Source organism: Balaenoptera acutorostrata, chromosome 7 (genome assembly GCF_949987535.1).
Source record: "Balaenoptera acutorostrata chromosome 7, mBalAcu1.1, whole genome shotgun sequence".
In the NCBI taxonomy this organism is placed as follows: Eukaryota; Metazoa; Chordata; class Mammalia; order Artiodactyla; family Balaenopteridae; genus Balaenoptera; species Balaenoptera acutorostrata.
Window position 1 is genome coordinate 71,225,442 of NC_080070.1, and position 20,834 is coordinate 71,246,275.

The window sequence follows — 20,834 nt, forward strand, 5'->3', positions numbered from 1 at the left end:
AGAAAAGAATTGATGATTTAGTTAATGATGTTGGAAAAACTAGCTTTATAAAGATTAAAAAACTAGAATTATATTGCAGAATATTTTCTAATGCCCTCCAAGAAGATTAAAGACTTAATTGTGAACTGAAAAAACTAACACCAATAGACTATAACCACAACATAGGAACAAATTTAAGACCTTAAATGCACACAATTTGGTTACATATAAATGAAGAACATTAAAGATAACATTAGCAGAGAAGTTATAGACTAAGAGAAAATATTTGTAATGTGTACAACTAAGAAAGGAATACATCCAGAATACAGAAGAAACTCCACCAAATAAAGAGAGAAGAAACTCAAGAAAATGGACAAAGGATATTAATACACGTTAATAAGATAAGCAACACAGAAATGTAAAAATATATGTAGAACGGTAGCAATAAAACTCAAATTTGTAAAACAGAGATCAATATATAATATGCCTATTACACTGATAAAAACTAGAAAGTTACAGCACTTCATAACTATAGAAGATGCGGCTGAAACTAGAACTTCCCCACCCCCCACTTCATTGCTAGTGGAATCTCAAACTGGTGCAGCCACTTGGAGAGCAACCAGGTAGAAAAATGAAATTAAGAATGCATGTACCCCATGACCTAGCAATTCCACTCCTTGATATGTACCCCAGAAAAACTGTTGCACTGTGCTTACAGTGACAAATATGGGGGCTACCATTACTGCATTTTTGGGAGCAAGCAATGTAGGTCTCCAAAGAGACAGACAAGTAGAATGTAGTCTACACACATAATTAAAAACTATGAAGTAATCTCATCAAGAACAAGGAACGAGCTCTAGATTCTTCAACATGGAAGACGTCATAGTGAATAAAAATCAAGATCTGTTAAGTTTTAAAAACTTAACCTGAATAAGACATGTATTTAGATACATATGATAAGTTGACTAAGAAAAGCATTAAATACAACAGAAGAGGTTCTTCAGAAAGCAGAAGAGTAAGATCTTGGAAAACGGAGAGAAAAAATAAATTTTTTAAAAACAAAGAGGTGGCTAGCACAGATAAACTGTAGTAGCCAACGATAAACCAGGAAGGAACATCAAGTCAGTTCTAAACACCTAAGATCCAAAACAAAACAGAAAGGGAACTGTCAAGTTTGCACTTTAATGTATCTCTAAATACACGTTAAAAACTTTGATGGTAAAACGCTTTGGTGTATAAGGCAACAGATTTCAAAGGCTTCAATAAACGGAAAAAAATCACCAGGAATTAAGGTGACCAATAAATGATAGCGAAGTAGAAATATGTTTTACCTTTTTAAACTTATTTTATACCTAGTAGTTTGTACCTCTTAATCCCCTACCCTATCTTGCCCTTCTTACCTTCCCCTCCCCACTGGTAACCACTAGTTTGTTCTATATCTCTGAGTATGTTTCTTTGCAGTATTCACTAGCTTCTTAGATTTCACATATAAGTGATACCATATGTTGTCTGACTTATTTCACTAAACATAATACCTCCAAGTCAATCCATGCTGTTGAAAATGGTAAAATTTCATTCTTTTTATGGTTGAATACTATTCCATTGTGTATATATACCACATCTTTATCCATTCACTTGTTGGACACTTCGATTGCTTCTATATCCTAACTATTTTAAGTAATGGTACTATGAACATGGGAGTGCATATGGCTCTTCAAATTAATGTTTTTATTTTCTTCAGATATATACCCAGGAGTTGAACTTCTACATCCTTTGTATATTGAGGAACCTCCATGCTCTTTTCCACAATAGTTGTACCAATTTACATTGCCACCGTCAGTGTACAAGGGTTCTCCTTTCTCCTCATCCTCATCAACATTTGTTATTTGTGATATTTTTGATGATAGCCATTCTCACTAGTGTGAGGTGATATCTTACCATAGCTTTCATTCACATTTCTCCAATGATTAATGATGTTGAACATCTTTTCACGTGCCCATTGGCCATCTGTATGTCTTCTTTGGAAAAATGCGTATTCAGGTCTTCTGCTCATTTTTGCAGCAGGTTCTTTATTTTGGACATTATATGATCTGTTCATATATTTTAGATATTTACACTTTATCAGTGATATCATCTGCAATTATTTCCTCCCATTCAGTAGATTGTCTTTTCATTCTGTCGATGCTTTCTTTTGCTGTACAAAACCTTTTAAGTTTAATTAGGTCCATTTGTTTATTTTTGTTGTCTGCCTATTTTTAATGAAACATGAAAGGAACAGTATATACCCGAAGTAGACATAACAGGATAAAAGATGTGGTAAGGAAACTAAGTCATGAAGTCTGTAGACTGGAGTTTTGAGCAATGGACTATTACTGTATGCCATGCTAAGGAGCTGGTAGTTTATCCTGTGAACCACAGAGGACCACCTAAAGTCCTAGAGCTGTGGGTGAACACTGACAGATTTGCATGTTGAAAGGATCATTTGTGGGGATCACTGGTGTGGAACATTAAAAATGGACAAGGATGGCAGGAGGAAAATCATCAAGAGAGATCCTCCCCCCACCCCCCCACCCAAGTCCACATGAAGGATGAGGGCTATATCAAAAGATAATCAAGTGATTAGTTTTTAAACTGTACCATCAAATCTTATCAATGTAAGGGAAGATTCAGAAAAAAAGCAAGTTTGTGAAGCAATAATTTATAAGGTTTTCTCCATATACATGAAGTAAATAAGAGACAAAGTACTGTTTTAGGCTATGGTTAAGAAACTTCTGAAGGTAAAAATATTCTCAAAGGAGATCCCAGCCAGTGTCACAGAATCATTTTTTCTATAGCACTTTCGAATTTCTCCAAAATAGAACCAGAACTCGTCTGGTTACCTGAATATATATAAGTAGGATAACTGGAAGAAAAATAAAGGTAGAAGAGAGAAGGATACAATCTTGAGAAATATGACCAATAGAGAAAAGCATGACTTTGGGAAGTGTTTAATAAATTCAAACAAACTATCAAGTTGTGATTTTCTCAAAGTATAAATCTATAGATCATGGTTTTATGTATGAGACGTGCAACCTGCTACCATAGTTTGTGCCTGACATTTGAGGGGCAAAAATAATGTTTTGCAGATACTTCCACTAATTCAACAAGTCGCTCATTTCCAACTCAAAGCTTTACCATAAGAGCCCTCAAAAAAAAAAAAAAAAAAAAATAAGAGCCCTCATTTGTTTTTCACTCATTTTCTTCATAGTTTCTTCCATCTTTCACTTACTCATCCCACTACATACCTTTTCATTTCTATCCCTTCCTCAATTCTTCATTTATAAAAATGATTACTGCCCTCCTATGTTTCCTACTTTTCCTTTTCAAAACCCCATGTGACGTGAGGTTTCTTCTGAAACTGTATCCTGAGGCTCTTCCTCATTAACTCCAAATTCAACCCAGGCCTAACTAAACACAGAGAGGGAGGCAGAAGGAATGGGCAAGTACACTCTGTAAAAACAGCAATAAAACCTCCGAGAACTGTAATGCTTGTGGATATAAAGGAAAGACTCTTAATAAAATTCAATGCTTTTGACTTGTTTCTTGTTAACCTGGCATTTAAAGCCCAACGTGTTAGCACTCAGTACAAGATACAAGTCCTATTTCATTCTAATGCATGTGGGGTGTGAGCAGGTACGTATTACAAAATGAAATTCCTATTATATTCCTTTAATTTTATAATTGTATTCTTGGACCTAGAGACTTCAGTGACAGGAATCTTTAAGAATCAAAGGGCTATTTTAGGCACATTTTTGAAAGGTGTTTTTTCCCTTTCAGGTTAAACAGCCAGTTTTATTAAAATACTCTTAATGGAGATTGAGAAAATTTAACACCTAAGTATTAATCTCTGCAGTGAAGTCTAGTATATCAAACCAAAAGGTATATAATTAACACTGCAGAGAACAATTCTGTCACTGGTTGAGTTCTGCTCTGTCTTCCATGCATGTGCATTTTCATGAAAATTTAACAAGTTATCTTCTAAAATGCTCATTGAGAACTTAAAAACTTGTGTTAGAAATGAGGCCAGGTCTCAATAAAGTTTAGAATACCATCTGTGCCCATCATACCAATTTTCCTCAAGAAATCGATTCATGTAATTTAAAAAGCTTTTGTACAAAATTTTTCTAAAACAGTATAGAACATGATTATGTATTTGAATATTCAATAAGAATCCTCTGGACCAATCTGGTGTTTTCCTCATGTTTCTACAGACTGAGTAATTTTCACTACTGAATTTGTTACTCTTTAATTTAGCCATCTTTTCCTTTAGCAGCTGCTTAATGCATCGTTAAAAATTCAAGGAATGAAAGTTTTTCAAATCGTTTTTAAGCAACAAAACCAAGTACGTGGGAAAGTCCAAAACCAATCAAAACCAAATACTTAAGTATTTATATATTTTAAATGTGTATCACATCTGCAGATTTTTAATGACTTCAATTACTATCAACCCAGTCACATGTCAGTATTCACATATCCAACTAGTTTTTCTATTTCGTATGTGTACTCATACACACACGTGGACATGTAAGCATAAATATATATTATATACAGTTAACATAACGAGTTATATTAATATCATGAGCATTTTCATGCTCCATAAAGATTCCCCCAAAACAACTTTAAGTGACTCTTTAAATTCATTAAAACTAATCTCTAGAAATAGAGGCCGAATAGAATTTCTCACATTTACAAAAATGCTGCAAATCACTAGCTTTACACACAGATGTTTGCCTATACCTCTGATTTCTCAGATGAATTTCTTGAAGGTTTTAGAAAAAATTTCAGTATGTACATAACATATATATTACCCCATGTAAAGCTTTTTACATAATAACTGACCTAAGTGTTAACACATAAACATGTATCTACATATACCCATGTATCTATAAAACTTACATTTGAAAATGTTAAGAACATCATGTAAGCCATGAACTCTTCCAGGTGCTAGAGATAAGATAAAATTCCTGCTCTAATGGAGCGTTCATGCAGGAAAGAGAAAAATCTACCAAAAATACATTAGTGATATCTAATGAAACTAAAGCAGAATTAAGCAATACATGACAGAGAATATTTTTTTATATAAGTTATCAGTGGAAAGCTTCTCTGAGGAGGTGACATTTGCATAGGGACCTAAATGCAGAGTGGAAACAGTGTTAATATCTTGAAAAAGTGGCCCAAAAGAAGCAGTACATTGGATATTTTTCATATTTATATGCATACACTTTGATGTTCATCCATTGAACAAATATGTACTTGGTACTAATAAAATATCAGGCAAGTTGCTAAGACAGGTACCATGCCTACTTTCACAGGGCTCATGGTCTAGCAGGGGAGTTGGACATTTCATAAGTGATTTCCCAAGTAATTATTCCATCTAATTTTGATGCTGGGAAGAAAAAACAGGGCACTGGGAAAATGTGTAGTGGGTTGGACTAACCTAGTGGGGATGGGGGTGGACAGTAAAGGCTTCCCTAAATGATAATTTACTTACTACCTAAAGGATACGCAGCAAGATAGGAAGTAAAGTTCCAGAAAGGGCCAAACTTGTATTTGAGGAAATAAAGTGAGCATAACTAGAGCACATAGAACAAGAGGATGAATGACATGAGACAAGAAATGGTGGGGGAAACAATCCAGCAGATTCATACACAGAATTGCAGCTTGACATCTATAACTTCCCAGCACCATTTGACGAGGAAAAGTCATCCATAACCTCAAACTCGGGAAAAACAACAACAAAAACCAAAAATAACCACCTTTCTGGCCACAGTCCATATGGCTTTGGATCAGATTAAGATGTGCTTCTTCTATGTATAATACAATCTCATATGACCTTACTTACAAGTGCCCGATTTCTGCTCAACTCAGTAAATGATCAACACTATTACGTATTTTCTACGTGAGTACCACAAAGCAAAGTTATACCCTTGATAAGATATAACAAGTTCACATGTCAAGCCCACATTTCAAGGCCACATTAGTGATTGACCCATTTGATGGTTTTACAGTTTTTTTGATCAAATATTTCAGTTTCCCATAAATGTCCAGAAAATAGCCCTGGAAAATAGATATATTTTTTCTTTGCGATGATTTTGTATATTTTTAGCTTAAGTGTAAGAATTTAAGAATAAAAGTCAGTATTTACTATGGACTAGAGGTATCCTTTTTTATCCTAAAGCCTAGATACCTCCCCCCTCCCTGGGTCTCAGCTGATGATCTGCACCCCACATCACTGAGAAAATAAAAGCCCGACAACAAACTCCAACAAATCTCCCCACTACATCTATTAATCTACATCTGTACCCAAATATGGCCTTTCCTCCTATCCCTGTGGATGAACTATCCATCCCCTCTCAATACAGTATCAGTCTTTTCCTTTCTACTAAATCACTCCATCATTATATCAATATGTTGTCATGCCATCCACCTTAATAAAAAAATTCTCAGTTTAGAACGCCCTTCGGCCACCCCATTTTTCTGCTCCATATGCATGGAAGTTCCTATAAAAAGCGGCCCTCCTATTCTCTAGTCAATCAACTGCAACCAGGTTTACATAACTAACACCACCACCACCCCGACACTGGCGATCTCACACTGGCGAGGCTTATTATGGTCAGTTCTCGATCCTTTTTTTAAACCACTATGCAGCATTTAACAACTGCTCAATCACTCTTGAACCCCTTTCTTCACTAGGCTTCTGGGACATTACCCTGTTACTCTTTGGCCACTCCTCTTCTGAATAATGCCCCTTCTCAAGATATCCATGTCCTAATTCCCAGAATCTGAATAAGTCACTTAGAAGGCAAAGGGACTTTGAAGATAAGATTAGAGATTTTGAGATGGGGAGATTATCTGGGACTATCTAGATGAGTCTGACGTCATCACTAGGATTAGATGTGACATTGAAATCAAGAGCTTGTAATGGTATGAGGGATAGGCCAGAAGCCAAGGAATGCAGGTGGCCTCTAGAAACTGGAAAAGTCAAGGAAATAGTCTCCCCTGTAGTCTCAAGAAACACAGCCCTACCACCTCGATTTTAGATTTCTGATCTCTAGAATTTTAAAGTATTTTTTTTAATTCTGTAAGTTTGTGGTAATTTGTTTCAACAGTAATAGGAAACTAATATATCTTCCCAAACTCAATCTTTGACTGCCCCATAATTCAACCTTTGTACCTCTTACTTTCTCTGTACCTGTTTTTCTAGTTACGTCAGTTAACTCCAAGGCATTAAATGTCTGCATGATAGCAATTCTCAAGTGCCTATCATTATCTGGATCTTTCCACAGAATTCTAGTTCCATATAGTCAAAAATGTTAAGGGATACAGTTGAGTATGTCTAAAGGAAATCTCAAACTTAGTCTATCAGAACAAAACTTTTGATCTGATCACGCAAAACCATCTCTTCCTCTCGCATTCTCCATCCCAATAAAGGGCAACTGTAATTAGGAGATTGGGATTGATATACATACACTATTGATACTATGTATAAAATAGATAACTAATAAGTACCTACTGTATAGCATAGGGAACTCTACTTAATGCACTGTGGTGACCTAAATGGAAAGAAAATCCAAAAAAGAGGGGATATATGTATACTTATAGCTGATTCATTTTGCTGTACAGTAGAAAGACAACACTTTATTGTCTTTTTTTCCTTTTTTTTTTAATCAGTCATCAATTTTATATACATCATTGTATACATGTCAATCCCAATCTCCCAATTCAGCACACCACCATCCCCACCCCACCACAGTTTTCCCCCCTTGGTGTCCATATGTTTGTTCCCTACATCTGTGTCTCAACTTCTGCCCTGCAAACCAGTTCATCTGTACCATTTTTCTAGGTTCCACATACATGCGTTAATATACGATATTTGCTTTTCTCCTTCTGACTTACTTCACTCTGTATGACAGTCTCTAGATCCATACACGTCTCAACAAATGACCCAATTTCGTTCCTTTTTATGGCTGAGTAATATTCCATTGTATATATGTACCACCACTTCTTTATCCATTCGTCTGTCGAAGGGCATTTAGGCTGCTTCCATGACCTGGCTATTGTAAATACTGCTGCAATGAACATTGGGATGCATGTGTCTTTTTGAATTACGGTTTTCTCTGGGTATATGCCCAGTAGTGGGATTGCTGGATCATATGGTAATTCTATTTTTACTTTTTTAAGGAACCTCCATATTGTTCTCCATAGTGGCTGTAGCAATTTACATTCCCACCAACAGTGCAAGAGGGTTCCCTTTTCTCCACACCCTCTCCAGCATTTGTTGTTTGTAGATTTTCTGATGATGCCCATTCTAACTGGCGTGAGGTGATATCTCATTGTAGTTTTGATTTGAATTTCTCTAATAATTAGTGATGCTGAGCATCTTTTCATGTGCTTCTTGGTAATCTGTATATCTTCTTTGGAGAAATGTCTACTTAGGTCTTCTGCCCATTTTTGGATTGGGTTGTTTGTTTCTTTAATATTGAGCTGCATGACCTGTTTATATATTTTGGAGATTAATCCTTTGTCCGTTGATTCATTTGCAAATATTTTCTCCCATTCTGAGGGTTGTCTTTTCGTCTTGTTTATGGTTTCCTTTGCTGTGCAAAAGCTTTGAAGTTTCATTAGGTCCAATTTGTTTATTTTTGTTTTTATTTCCATTACTCTAGGAGGTGGATCAAAAAAGATCTTGCTGTGATTTATGTCAAAGGGTGTTCTTCCTATGTTTTCCTCTAAGAGTTTTATAGTGTCCAGTCTTACATTTAGGTCTCTAATCCATTTTGAGTTTATTTTTGTGTATGGTGTTAGGGAGTATTCTAATTTCGTTCTTTTACATGTAGCTGTCCAGTTTTCCCAGCACCACTTATTGAAGAGACTGTCTTTTCTCCATTGTATATCTTTGCCTCCTTTGTCATAGATTAGTTGACCATAGGTGCATGGGTTTATCTCTGGGCTTGCTATCTTGTTCCATTGATCTATATTTCTGTTTTTGTGCCAGTACCATATTGTCTTGATTACTGTAGCTTTTTAGTATAGTCTGAAGTCAGGGAGCTTGATTCCTCCAGCTCCGTTTTTTTCCCTCAAGACTGCTTTGGCTATTCGGGGTCTTTTGTGTCTCCATACAAATTTTAAGATGATTTGTTCTAGTTCTGTAAAAAATGCCATTGGTAATTTGATAGGGATTGCATTGAATCTGTAGATTGCTTTGGGTAGTAGAGTCATTTCCACAATATTGATTCTTCCAGTCCAAGAACATGGTATATCTCTCCATCTGTTGGTATCATCTTTAATTTCTTTCATCAGTGTCTTATAGTTTTCTGCATACAGGTCTTTTGTCTCCCTAGGTAGGTTTATTCCTAGGTATTTTATTCTTTTTGTTGCAATGGTAAATGGGAGTGTTTCCTTAATTTCTCTTTCAGATTTTTCATCATTAGTGTATAGGAATGCAAGAGATTTCTGTGCATTCATTTTGTATCCTGCCACTTTACCAAATTCATTGATTAGCTCTAGTAGTTTTCTGGTGGCATTTTTAGGATTCTCTATGTATAGTATCATGTCATCTGCAAACAGTGACAGTTTTACTTCTTCTTTTCCAATTTGTATTCCTTTTATTTCTTTTTCTTCTCTGATTGCCGTGGCTAGGACTTCCAAAACTATGTTGAATAATAGTGGCGAGAGTGGACATCCTTGTCTCGTTCCTGATCTTAGAGGAAATGCTTTCAGTTTTTCACCGTTGAGAATGCTGTTTGCTGTGGGTTTGTCGTATATGGCCTTTATTATGTTGAGGTAGGTTCCCTCTATGCCCACTTTCTGGAGAGTTTTTATCATAAATGGGTGTTGCATTTTGTCAAAAGCTTTTTCTGCATCTATTGAGATGATCATATGGTTTTTCTTCTTCAATTTGTTAATATGGTGTAACACAATGATTGATTTGCGTATATTGAAGAATCCTTGCATCCCTGGGATAAATCCCACTTGATCGTGGTGTATGATCCTTTTAACGTGTTGTTGGATTCTGTTTGCTAGTATTTTGTTGAGAATTTTTGCATCTATATTCATCACTGATATTGGTCTATAATTTTCTTTTTTTGTAGGATCTTTGTCTGGTTTTGGTATCAGGGTGATGGTGGCCTCATAGAATGAGTTTGGGAGTGTTCCTTCCTCTGCAATTTTTTGGAAGAGTTTGAGAAGGATGGGTGTTAGCCCTTCTCTAAATGTTTGATAGAATTCACCTGTGAAGCCATCTGGTCCTGGACTTTTGTTTGTTGGAAGATTTTTAATCACAGTTTCAATTTCATTACTTGTGATTGGTCTGTTCATATTTTCTGTTTCTTCCTGGTTCAGTCTTGGAAGGTTATACCTTTTTAAGAATTTGTCCATTTCTTCCAGGTTGTCCATTTTATTGGCATAGAGTTGCTTGTAGTGGTCTCTTAGAATGCTTTGTATTTCTGCGGTGTCTGTTGTAACTTCTCCTTTTTCATTTCTAATTTTATTGATTTGAGTCTTCTCCCTCTTTTTCTTGATGAGTCTGGCTAATGGCTTATCAATTTTGTTTATCTTCTCAAAGAACCAGCTTTTAGTATTATTGATCTTTGCTATTGTTTTCTTTGTTTCTATTTCATTTACTTCTGCTCTGATCTTTATTTCTTTCCTTCTGCTAACTTTGGGTTTTGTTTGTTCTTCTTTCTCTAGTTCCTTTAGGTGTAAGGTTAGATTGTTTACTTGAGATTTTTCTTGTTTCTTTAGGTAGGCTTGTATAGCTATAAACTTCCCTCTTAGAACTGCTTTTGCTGCATCCCATAGGTTTTGGATCGTCGTGTTTCATTGTCATTTGTCTCTAGGTATTTTTTGATTTCCTCTTTGATTTCTTCAGTGATCTCTTGGTTATTTAGTAACATATTGTTTAGCCTCCATGTGTTTGTGCTTTTCAGGTTTTTTCCCTGTAATTCATTTCTAATCTCATAGCATTGTGGTCAGAAAAGGTGCTTGATATGATTTTAATTTTCTTAAATTTACGGAGGCTTGATTTGTGATCCAAGATGTGATCTATCCTGGAGAATGTTCCATGAGCACTTGAGAAGAAAGTGTAATCTGCTGTTTTTGGATGGAATGTCCTATAAATATCAATCAAATCTATCTGGTCTATTGTGTCATTTAAAGCTTCTGTTTCCTTATTTATTTTCATTTTGGATGGTCTGTCCATTGGTGTAAGTGAGGTGTTAAAGTCCCCCACTATTATTGTGTTACTGTCGATTTCCTCTTTTATAGCTGTTAGTAGTTGCCTTATGTATTGAGGTGCTCCTATGTTGGGTGCATATATATTTATAATTGTTATATCTTCTTCTTGGATTGATCCCTTGATCATTATGTAGTGTCCTTCCTCGTCTCTTGTAACATTCTTTATTTTAAAGTCTATTTTATCTGGTATGAGTATAGCTACTCCAGCTTTCTTTTGATTTCCATTTGCATCGAATATCTTTTTCCATCCCCTCACTTTCAGTCTGGATGTGTCCCTAGGTCTGAAGTGGGTCTCTTCTAGACAGCATATATATGGGTCTTGTTTTTGTATCCATTCAGCAAGCCTGTGTCTTTTGGTTGGAGCATTTAATCCATTCACGTTTAAGGTAATTATCGATATGTATGTTTCTATGACCATTTTCTTAATTGTTTGGCGTTTGTTTTTGTAGGTCCTTTTCTTCTCTTGTGTTTCCCACTTAGAGAAGTTCCTTTAGCATTTGTTGGAGGGCTGGTTTGGTGGTGCTGAATTCTCTTAGCTTTTGCTTGCCTGCAAAGCTTTTGCTTTCTCCATCAAATCTAAATGAGATCCTTGCTGGGTAGAGTAATCTTGGTTGTAGGTTCTTCCCTTTCATCACTTTAAGTATATCATGCCACTCCCTTCTGGCTTGTAGAGTTTCTGCTGAGAAATCAGCTGTTACCTTTATGGGAGTTCCCTTGTATGTTATTTGTCGTTTTTCCCTTGCTGCTTTCAATAATTTTTCTTTGTCTTTAATTTTTGCCAATTTGATTACTATGTGTCTCGGCATGTTTCTCCTTGGGTTTATCCTGTATGGGACTCTCTGTGCTTCCTGGACTTGGGTGGCTATTTCCTTTCCCATGTTAGGGAAGTTTTCAACTATAATCTCTTGAAATATTTTCTCTGGTCCTTTCTCTCTCTCTTCTCCTTCTGGGACCCCTATAATGCGAATGTTGTTGTGTTTAATGTTGTCCCAGAAGTCTCTTGGGCTGTCTTCATTTCTTTTCATTCTTTTTTCTTTATTCTGTTCTGCAGCAGTGAATTCCACCGTTCCGTCTTCCAGGTCACTTATCCATTCTTCTGCCTCAGTTATTCTGTTATTGATTCCTTCTAGTGTAGTTTTCATTTCAGTTATTGTATTGTTCATCTCTGTTTGTTTTTTAATTCTTCTAGGTCTTTGTTAAACATTTCTTGCATCTTCTCAATCTTTGCCTCCATTCTTATTCCAAGGTCCTGGATCATCTTCACTATCATTATTCTGAATTCTTTTTCTGGAAGGTTGCCTATCTCCACTTCATTTAGTTGTTTTTCTGGGTTTTTTTCTTGTTCCTTCATCTGGTATATAGCCCTCTGTCTTTTCATCTTGCCTATCTTTCTGTGAATGTGATTTTTGTTCCACAGGCTGCAGGACTGTAGATTTTCTTGCTTCTGCTGGCTGCCCTCTGGTGTTTGAGGCTATCTAAGAGACTTGATGGGTGGCTCTGGTGGTGGGTAGAGCTGATTGTTGCTGTGGCGGTCAGAGCTCAGTAAAACTTTAATCCACTTGACTGTTGATGGGTGGGGCTGGGTTCCCTCCCTGTTGGTTGTTTTGCCTGAGGCAACCCAACACTGGAGCCTACCTGGGCTCTTTGGTGGGGCTAATGACAGACTCTGGGAGGGCTCATGCCAAGGAGTACTTCCCAGAACTTTTGCTGCCAATGTCCTCATCCCCATGGTGAAACAAAGCCACCCCCCACCTCTGCCGGAGACCTTCCAACACTAGCAGGTAGGTCTGGTTCAGTCTCTCCCGGGGTCACTGCTCCTTCCCCTGGGTCCCGATGCACACACTATTTTGTGTGCACCCTCCAAGAGTGGGGTCTCTGTTTCCTCCAGTCCTGTCGGGGTCCTGCAATCAATTCCCACTAGGCTTCAAAGTCTGATTCTCTATGAATTCCTCCTCCCGTTGCCGTACCCCCAGGTTGGGAAGCCTGACATGGGGATCAGAACCTTCACTCCAGTGGGTAGAGTTCTGTGGTATAAGTGTTCGCCAGTCTGTGAGTCACCCACCCAGCAGTTATTGGATTTGATTTTACTCTAATTGCGCCCCTCCTACTGTCTCATTGTGGCTTCTCCTTTGTCTTTGGATGTGGGGTATCTTTTTTGGTGAGTTCCAGTGTCTTCCTGTCGATGATTCGAAACACAACACTTTAAAGCAACTATACTCCAACAAAAATTAATAAAAAAGAAAAAAAAAGGGGCAACTGCATTCTAGTTATTCAGAGCAAATTCTTCACCCATGATTCTTCCCATTCTGATAACCCATACATGACCAATTGGCTTATCCTCATTTTATTTTTAAATATATTCAGAACAAACACTTCACACCAAATACTCTACTATCCAAATTGCCCTAATTGTCATCATCTTTGCCTTGATCATCACTATAGCTTATTTCTTCCCTTACCTTCTGTAAGGTACCATCCCCACAACTGACAGGTGACCCCATAGAAGTGAGGTTTCACACAGCACCATCCAAAGTCTTCCCTTCTCATTCAGGGTAAAATCTAAAGCCCATAACATTGCCTTTAAGGCTCAACAAGATACCGGACCCAGGTACACCTCCTACTTCCCCCCATGATGTCATTCTCTTCCAGCCTTGCTCACCTTCTTAGATTCTGCGTCCTGTACGTAAAATGATGTTCTGTCAGTTACCTGCACGACTTATAGCCTCACTTACTTCCTGATGTTGGTTTCAACTTTACCTTTTCACAGAGTACTTCTGACCGCTCTATAGAGAACAACTTCCCACCCTTGGAACTCTGTCCTATCTTACTCTTCTCTATTCATTAAAAGCAAACATATATATACACAAATCATATAGATGAGAGAAATATTTCATACAAATTTCCTTATGAACGCCTTTATGATCAAAAATAATTTTCATAAGAACTTGTATCAAAATCTCCAAAATGGCTTGAGAATTCCTCATCTGAACCACAGAACAGTTATTTTTGTGTGACTACATTCTCATTCTCCCAAGAATGCAACAGAAGAGAATTTATCACATACAACAGATATCTTAGGGTGCTGGTTCACAAAATTCAGTGTCAGGATCACGTGGCCAGCTTGCTTGTTAAAACAAAAATGGGTGGGCCCTATTCCCATAGTTTCTAAGTAACTAAGTCTGAGGTGGAGGCGCAGAATTTGCATTTTAACAAGTTCCAAAACATGCTTATGCTGCTGGTCTGGGAACCATAATTTGAGAACTATTGCCTCAGTGCATTAAGGCTTAGTTCTCTACCAAAAACTGTTGAAACATGTTACTCTAATGTGAGGCTCATAAGGTTGTATTACATTTTCTAAAATAGAGCTATCATATTTATTCTTCTTAATGTAAATGCTTATATAAAGATGACCAAATTCTTTCATTAATCTTAAAAAAAATAGAAATACTTAGCAAGATTCAGGCTTTTTAGGATTATCGATAGGGTAATATTTGATTAATGACCAAATATAGGTAAATTTCTGTATAACAAATTTTAAGAAAACAAAACAAACCACTGACGACTATTCATACCATGAAAACTGATTACGATTTACATTCTCAATATTTAAAACGGTAATTGATAGTAAAGATTGATTCATTGTGATTAACTTTCAATCCAAAATGCGGTATTCTTTTATTATAAAATGTCAATATTTATGCTACCATTATCTCATATTCTTTAAAGTCCATCTATCTCTATTTACTGATTGTCTAACATCAGCCAAGCATTGCCTTAGTTGTTGTAAGTGATCTTATTTCATTGGGAAGTTTCTGACAAGCATAATACCTGATATTTAATAACTGTTTAATAAATAAACACGGAAATGAATAGCAGTAAAATTTACAGATACAAAAATGTTTCCAAAACATGAAAACAAAGACAATCCAGTATAATCTAAACATGAATGATTTGATATTTTGAAATCACTTACCTTTAAAATTTTAACAAAATATCTATACAGCTGTGCAAAATGTTTACTACATTAGGCCTGAGATTGCAGGCCTGAGCAGTAGACCTGCTCACCAGGTGGGCCCTCGGTCAGTGTCTGGGAACTTGGCTCTTTGAGTGTTTCCAGTGAACAGTTAACTGATAATAGTGGCTCACTATGCCTAGATGTTCACATAAACAATATGGTTTATGTTGAACACCGGCTTTTCTCCTAGGCATCCAAAGTTTATGTGCAAGGCAGAGGGTATCTATGTGACCAACACAATACCTTAGACATCAAATCTCTAATGGGCTTCCCTGAAAAGAAACATCACACCCAAGCTGGTGCCTTTTCATTGCTGGATGGAAGGTGTACTTTGTGCAACACTGAAGGAGACAGATCATGAGGAAGATTACACATGGATTCCTCCAGACTCTGCCTGGGTCTTTTTCTCTTATCATCCAACTTCACTCTAATCAATTTTAGCCTTGAGTCCAACTATGTACTCAGTTCCATGAGTTCTTCTAGCTAATCTCAAAATATGGGGGTGGTTCTTAGAGACCCTCAACACAGCAGATTGTCAAAAAGCCAAGATTCTTACCTGCTGATACGCTTCATATATCACATCAAATAGAAAGGCCTGTGGCATTTCACTCGCCCTGTGTCTCACACGTTCCAGCGAGTGGTCTAAGCAGCCATCTGCAGATGGACTGATGACAGTAGATACAAGAGGTCGGATTGCTCCTGCAGCCTAAAGGATAAACAGAGGCAAATGACACATTTATTTCACTTAGAAAATATCTGAAAGTCAAATTCTGAACTGTGTATCTTTGTTTTGAAACGGATCTTACACCTTCAACAAGCTACCTCAAGAACATATTTAAACAAGTCTTAATTTCGTTCCTAAATCAAATCATTTCCAGTCAAACACCAATCTCATACCACTAGAGTTCCATATATTAGAGATAGAAATAATTTTTCATTATGGATCCAAAATCCTCTTCATCACAGGCCATTGAAGTCAAATACTAAAAAAGGATGCTAAGATACAATTGAGTATTCCCTGAAGATGGGAAGAAGGAGACTATTGTCAAAGAACTGAAACAGATTATACATGAATATTTACTTGTTAGTGTGCCTTCAAATATTTAATCTACACATTACGTCATTAAGGAACAAGACATATTCCCTAAGATCCCCAAAATGAGCTCAGCCACCAGCCAAGTGACAATGAATATATGTCTTGCTCTAATTCCTGCAAAAAAACAGCTCCCTTCAGACATAGCATCAATGCAACGCTCCCTGAGGCAAATATCCATTAATTTCAATTGCTCTTATGAAAGCTCTGTCTCATTAATAGATGCATCTAAACTTTAAAAAGACACCTTATCTGACAGCTTTTCCCTTTACCTTTAATAAGTTTCACTGTAATACAGTCTTGAAGGTCATTACCAGACAGCTACCTTGGTGAAGTAGTCTTAAAATAAACTTCCTAGGGTAGGCCTTAACCCAGCTGTCTTATACTGACTATAAAATGTCCTATCTTTCATGTAATTGCAGCATATAACATTAAAAACCTAAGAACAAATTTGGTCTCAAGGAGACCAACATCTGAGAAGGACAGTCCATAAACTAGTTTACAAAAGCCAAGGGACTGGCTGAAAGTCAAAGCTAATGTGAGAGCCAAGTAGACTGTACAAATTGTGTCGCCATTTCCAGTGACTCAAACAGAGATTTGGAGCCTAGGCATACTAGCAAAAGTGAAGAGACAGCCAGCAGTGATAGGAAAGGAGTAAAGTCCAAGCAGGTGAAAGGTAGATAAAAAGCAGGTCCATATGGTAGTTCTATTTTTAGTTTTCTAAGGAACCCTCATACTGTTCTCCATAGTGACTGTACCAGTTTACATTCCCACCAACAGTGCAGGAGGGTTCCCTTTTCTCTGCACCCTCTCCAGCATTTATTGTTTGTTGATTTTTTGATGATGGCCATTCTGACCAGTGTGAGGTGATACCTCATTATAGTTTTGATTTGCATTTCTCTAATGATTAGTGATGTTAAGCATCTTTTCATGTGCCTTTTGGCCATCTATATGTCTTCTTTGGAGAAATGTCTATTTGTTTTTTTGATATTGGGCTGCATGAGTTGTATATTTTGGAGATTAATCCTTTGTCAGTTGCTTCATTTGCAAATATTTTCTCCCATTTTGAGGGTTGTCTTTTCGTCTTGTTTATGGTTTCCTTTGCTGTGCAAAAGCTTTTACATTTCATTAGGTCCCATTTGTTTATTTTTGTTTTTATTTCCATTTCTCTAGGAGGTGGGTCAAAAAGGATCTTGCTGTGATTTATGTCATAGAGTGTTCTGCCTATGTTTTCCTGAAAGAGTTTTACAATTGCTGGCCTTACATTTAGGTCTTCAATCCATTTTGAATTTATTTTTGTGTATGGTGTTACAGAGTGTTCAAATTTCATTCTTTTACATGTAGCTGTCCAGTTTTCCCAGCACCACTTATTGAAGAGGCTGTCTTTTCTCCATTGTATATCCTTGCCTCCTTTGTCATAGATTAGGTGATCCAGCAATCCCACTCCTGGGCATATAACCAGAGAAAACAATAATTCAAAAAGATACATGCACCCCAATGTTCATTGTAGCACTATTTACAACAGCCAGGACATGGAAGCAACCTAAATGTCCAGCAACAGAGGAATGGATAAAGAAGATGTGGCACATATATACAATGGAATATTACTCAGCCATAAAAAAGAATGAAATAATGCCATTTGCAGCAACATGGATGGACCTAGAGATTGTCATACTGAGTGAAGTAAGTCAGACAGAGAAAGACAAATATCAGACGGTATCACTTATATGTGGAATCTAAAAATAAGGGTACAAATGAACTTACCTACAAAACAGAAATAGAGTTACAGATGTAGAAAACAAACCTATGGTTACCAGGGGGTAAGCAGGGGAGGGATAAATTAGGAGGTTGGGATTAACATATACACACTACTGTATATAAAATAGATAACTAGTAAGGACCTACTGTAGACCACAGGGAACTCTACTCAGTACTCTGTAATGGCCGATATGGGAAAAGAATCTAAAAAAGAGTGGATATATGTATATGTATAACTGATTCACTTTGCTGCACACCTGAAACTAACATAACACTGTAAATCAACTATACTCCAATTAAAAAAAAAAAAGAGCAAGCCCGACTTGTCAAGCCTAGTACTCATCAGCAGAGGTTAGAAGACAGGAAAGGAATACACATGCACACACGCCATAGTGTTTTTTAAGGAAAAAAAATATAGTTCTATTACTTATAGTTAATTAACTATGTACAGTTAATTCTATGCCAGACAATGACATAAAAATTTAAAAGAACATGAGACATACAAAATGTCTCCATGAAGAGCTGTGCAGACTCTCTGCAACTAGAGAAAAGCATTTTTAAAAAACAACCATTTAAAGCCTTTGAAAATTGTCCTAAGGGCATTCAACAAATTAACATTTAAGAATATCTCTTAAACCTTGGAAAGAACAGTCTGTGGTACTGGAACTGTCATCTGTTTTTTTCCTTCATTCCACAACACCCTGCTCAATGTGACTTAAGTTCCACTCAGAGTAGGTATGGCCAAAAAGAAAGGGTTCCCTCTCCCACCAGCTCCCAGTGGGAGGGGCAGAGTGCCAGCATTTCCCATCCCACTCAACTCCATGTCACAAAGGCTCAGTTACCAGCAAGTATGGCCAAGAGGTTGTAGACTCCCTTCACCCACATAGCCTCCACTCAATAGAGTGGAAGACCCACCCCAGGCATGGTAGGTAGAGAATACTGGGGCACTGATCACGCTTGGCCCAGTCACACACAGGGCAGAGGTTCTGTGCCAGGAGAGGCAAAAAGAAGATGAGTCTAATGCCTCCAGGCAGCACCCTGCTCACGAAGTAGTGGTGTCACTCAAACAACATGCCCACCTATAGCTCCAAAGCAGTGGCATGGTGACTTTTCACAAGGAGAAAGACAGGCTCTAAGAAGAGACAGCTACTAAGCTCTCCCCAAGGGAACTTGCTTAATTCGAAGTGTGAGGAAGTTTAAGGGTAAGCACACTCTCAAAAGAAACGGAGATCATGGTAAGCAATTAAGAGGAAGGTGAGAGCTTCATGAGAGCAACAAGCTGAACCATAGAGAAGCTAGTTTATCGGAGACAACCAGAACAAGAGACAGCTAACAAGAACCACCCACCCACCCCCAGAATCAGAGCAAACCTCCAATACCGGCTTTACAAACTACCCCTGCTAAGGGACCAGAATTTACTTGGATCAATCTGTAGGGTACTTTATGTATTTGGCACTGTTCCAAAAAAAGAGCAGTCAGCAGGCAATGAATGGAGCTTACCAGTTGGGTGTCAGAGGCAGACAGTATAACAGAGATCGGGGAAATACAGATGAAGAGAACCCTGCTAAAACAACTGTCATTCCGTGGTGACTGAACACTTGTCTAGAACTGCACCCTCTGAAGTGACTTCAGAGGTTTTGTCCTGTACAGGAATAAGACTGTGACTTTGCTGGTCTATTTTAGTAGCCAAGAAAATAATAAGTCTTGGGGAGGTACTTGGAACTGACAAAATACATTATCTAAAATATGCATTTTTCAACAACAACAAAAAAATGTAAAGACATGCATCCAAACAGGAGGGTGTGATCTATACAAAGGAAAAAAAAAAAAAAAAAAAAATGGCAGGCAACAGAAACTGCCTGTGAGAGGGCCCAAGTGTCACACTTATCAGGTTAAGACTTCAAATCAGGTATTATAAATATGTTCAAAGAACAAAAGGATATCATGCATAAAGAAATAAAGTATGATGACCATTAGTATTATCAATATTAGGAATACATATTTTTAAAAACTGAGTAGCAATTTTAGAATTGCAAAATAACTAAAATGAAAAATTCACTAGAGGAGTTCAACAATAGATTTGAACAGGAGAATAACTGAACTTAAAGTCAGATCAATAGATTACACGAAGAAAAATGAACAGATTCACAGAGAAACGTAGGACATCATTACAGACATTTTTGTAATAGGAGTACCAGAGGGAAAATGAAGGCAAGAAAGGAGCAGAAAAAATATTCAAAAACTTATGACTGAAAATTTCCCAAGAAAAGCAATCTGCACACTCAAGGAGCTCAGTATACTCAAAACAGAATACACACAAAGAAATTCATATCCAGACACATCGTAGTAAAAATGCGAAAGCTAAAATCACAGGAAAAAAACTTGAAAGCAGCCAAAGATGTTTTATCATTAACAAGGGAACACCAATAAGATTAACAACTGATTCTAATCAGAAACAATGGAAGCCAGGAGGCAAGTGGGTGATATGGTAACTGCTCAAAATAAAAACCTGTTAAAGTTTAAGTCCAGCAAAATGAGCATTTACAAAGATCAGATCAAAATAAAGATTCTGAGCAAACAACCAGAATTTGTGGCTAGCTAATTCACCCTACGAACACTGATAATCTTTACGCTCAAAGAAAGCAACCCTAGACGATAATTCAAATCCACATGAAAAAAGAGCACCAATTATTTAAAAAATAATAAAAAATAGTT

The 20,834-nt window shown here is 37.0% G+C and overlaps 1 protein-coding gene across 2 annotated transcripts in view; it reads right to left on the reverse strand.

Annotated features, from left to right (window-relative positions):
• The window catches only part of CRPPA (CDP-L-ribitol pyrophosphorylase A), a 324,671-nt gene that overhangs the window by 274,594 nt on the left and 29,243 nt on the right, over positions 1–20,834 (reverse strand). For both annotated transcript variants that reach the window (XM_007164884.2, XM_057549909.1), the window contains exon 3: positions 15,825–15,974. In XM_007164884.2, coding sequence (XP_007164946.2) covers positions 15,825–15,974 — 150 coding nt within the window. The remainder of the gene's footprint in view (positions 1–15,824; positions 15,975–20,834) is intronic.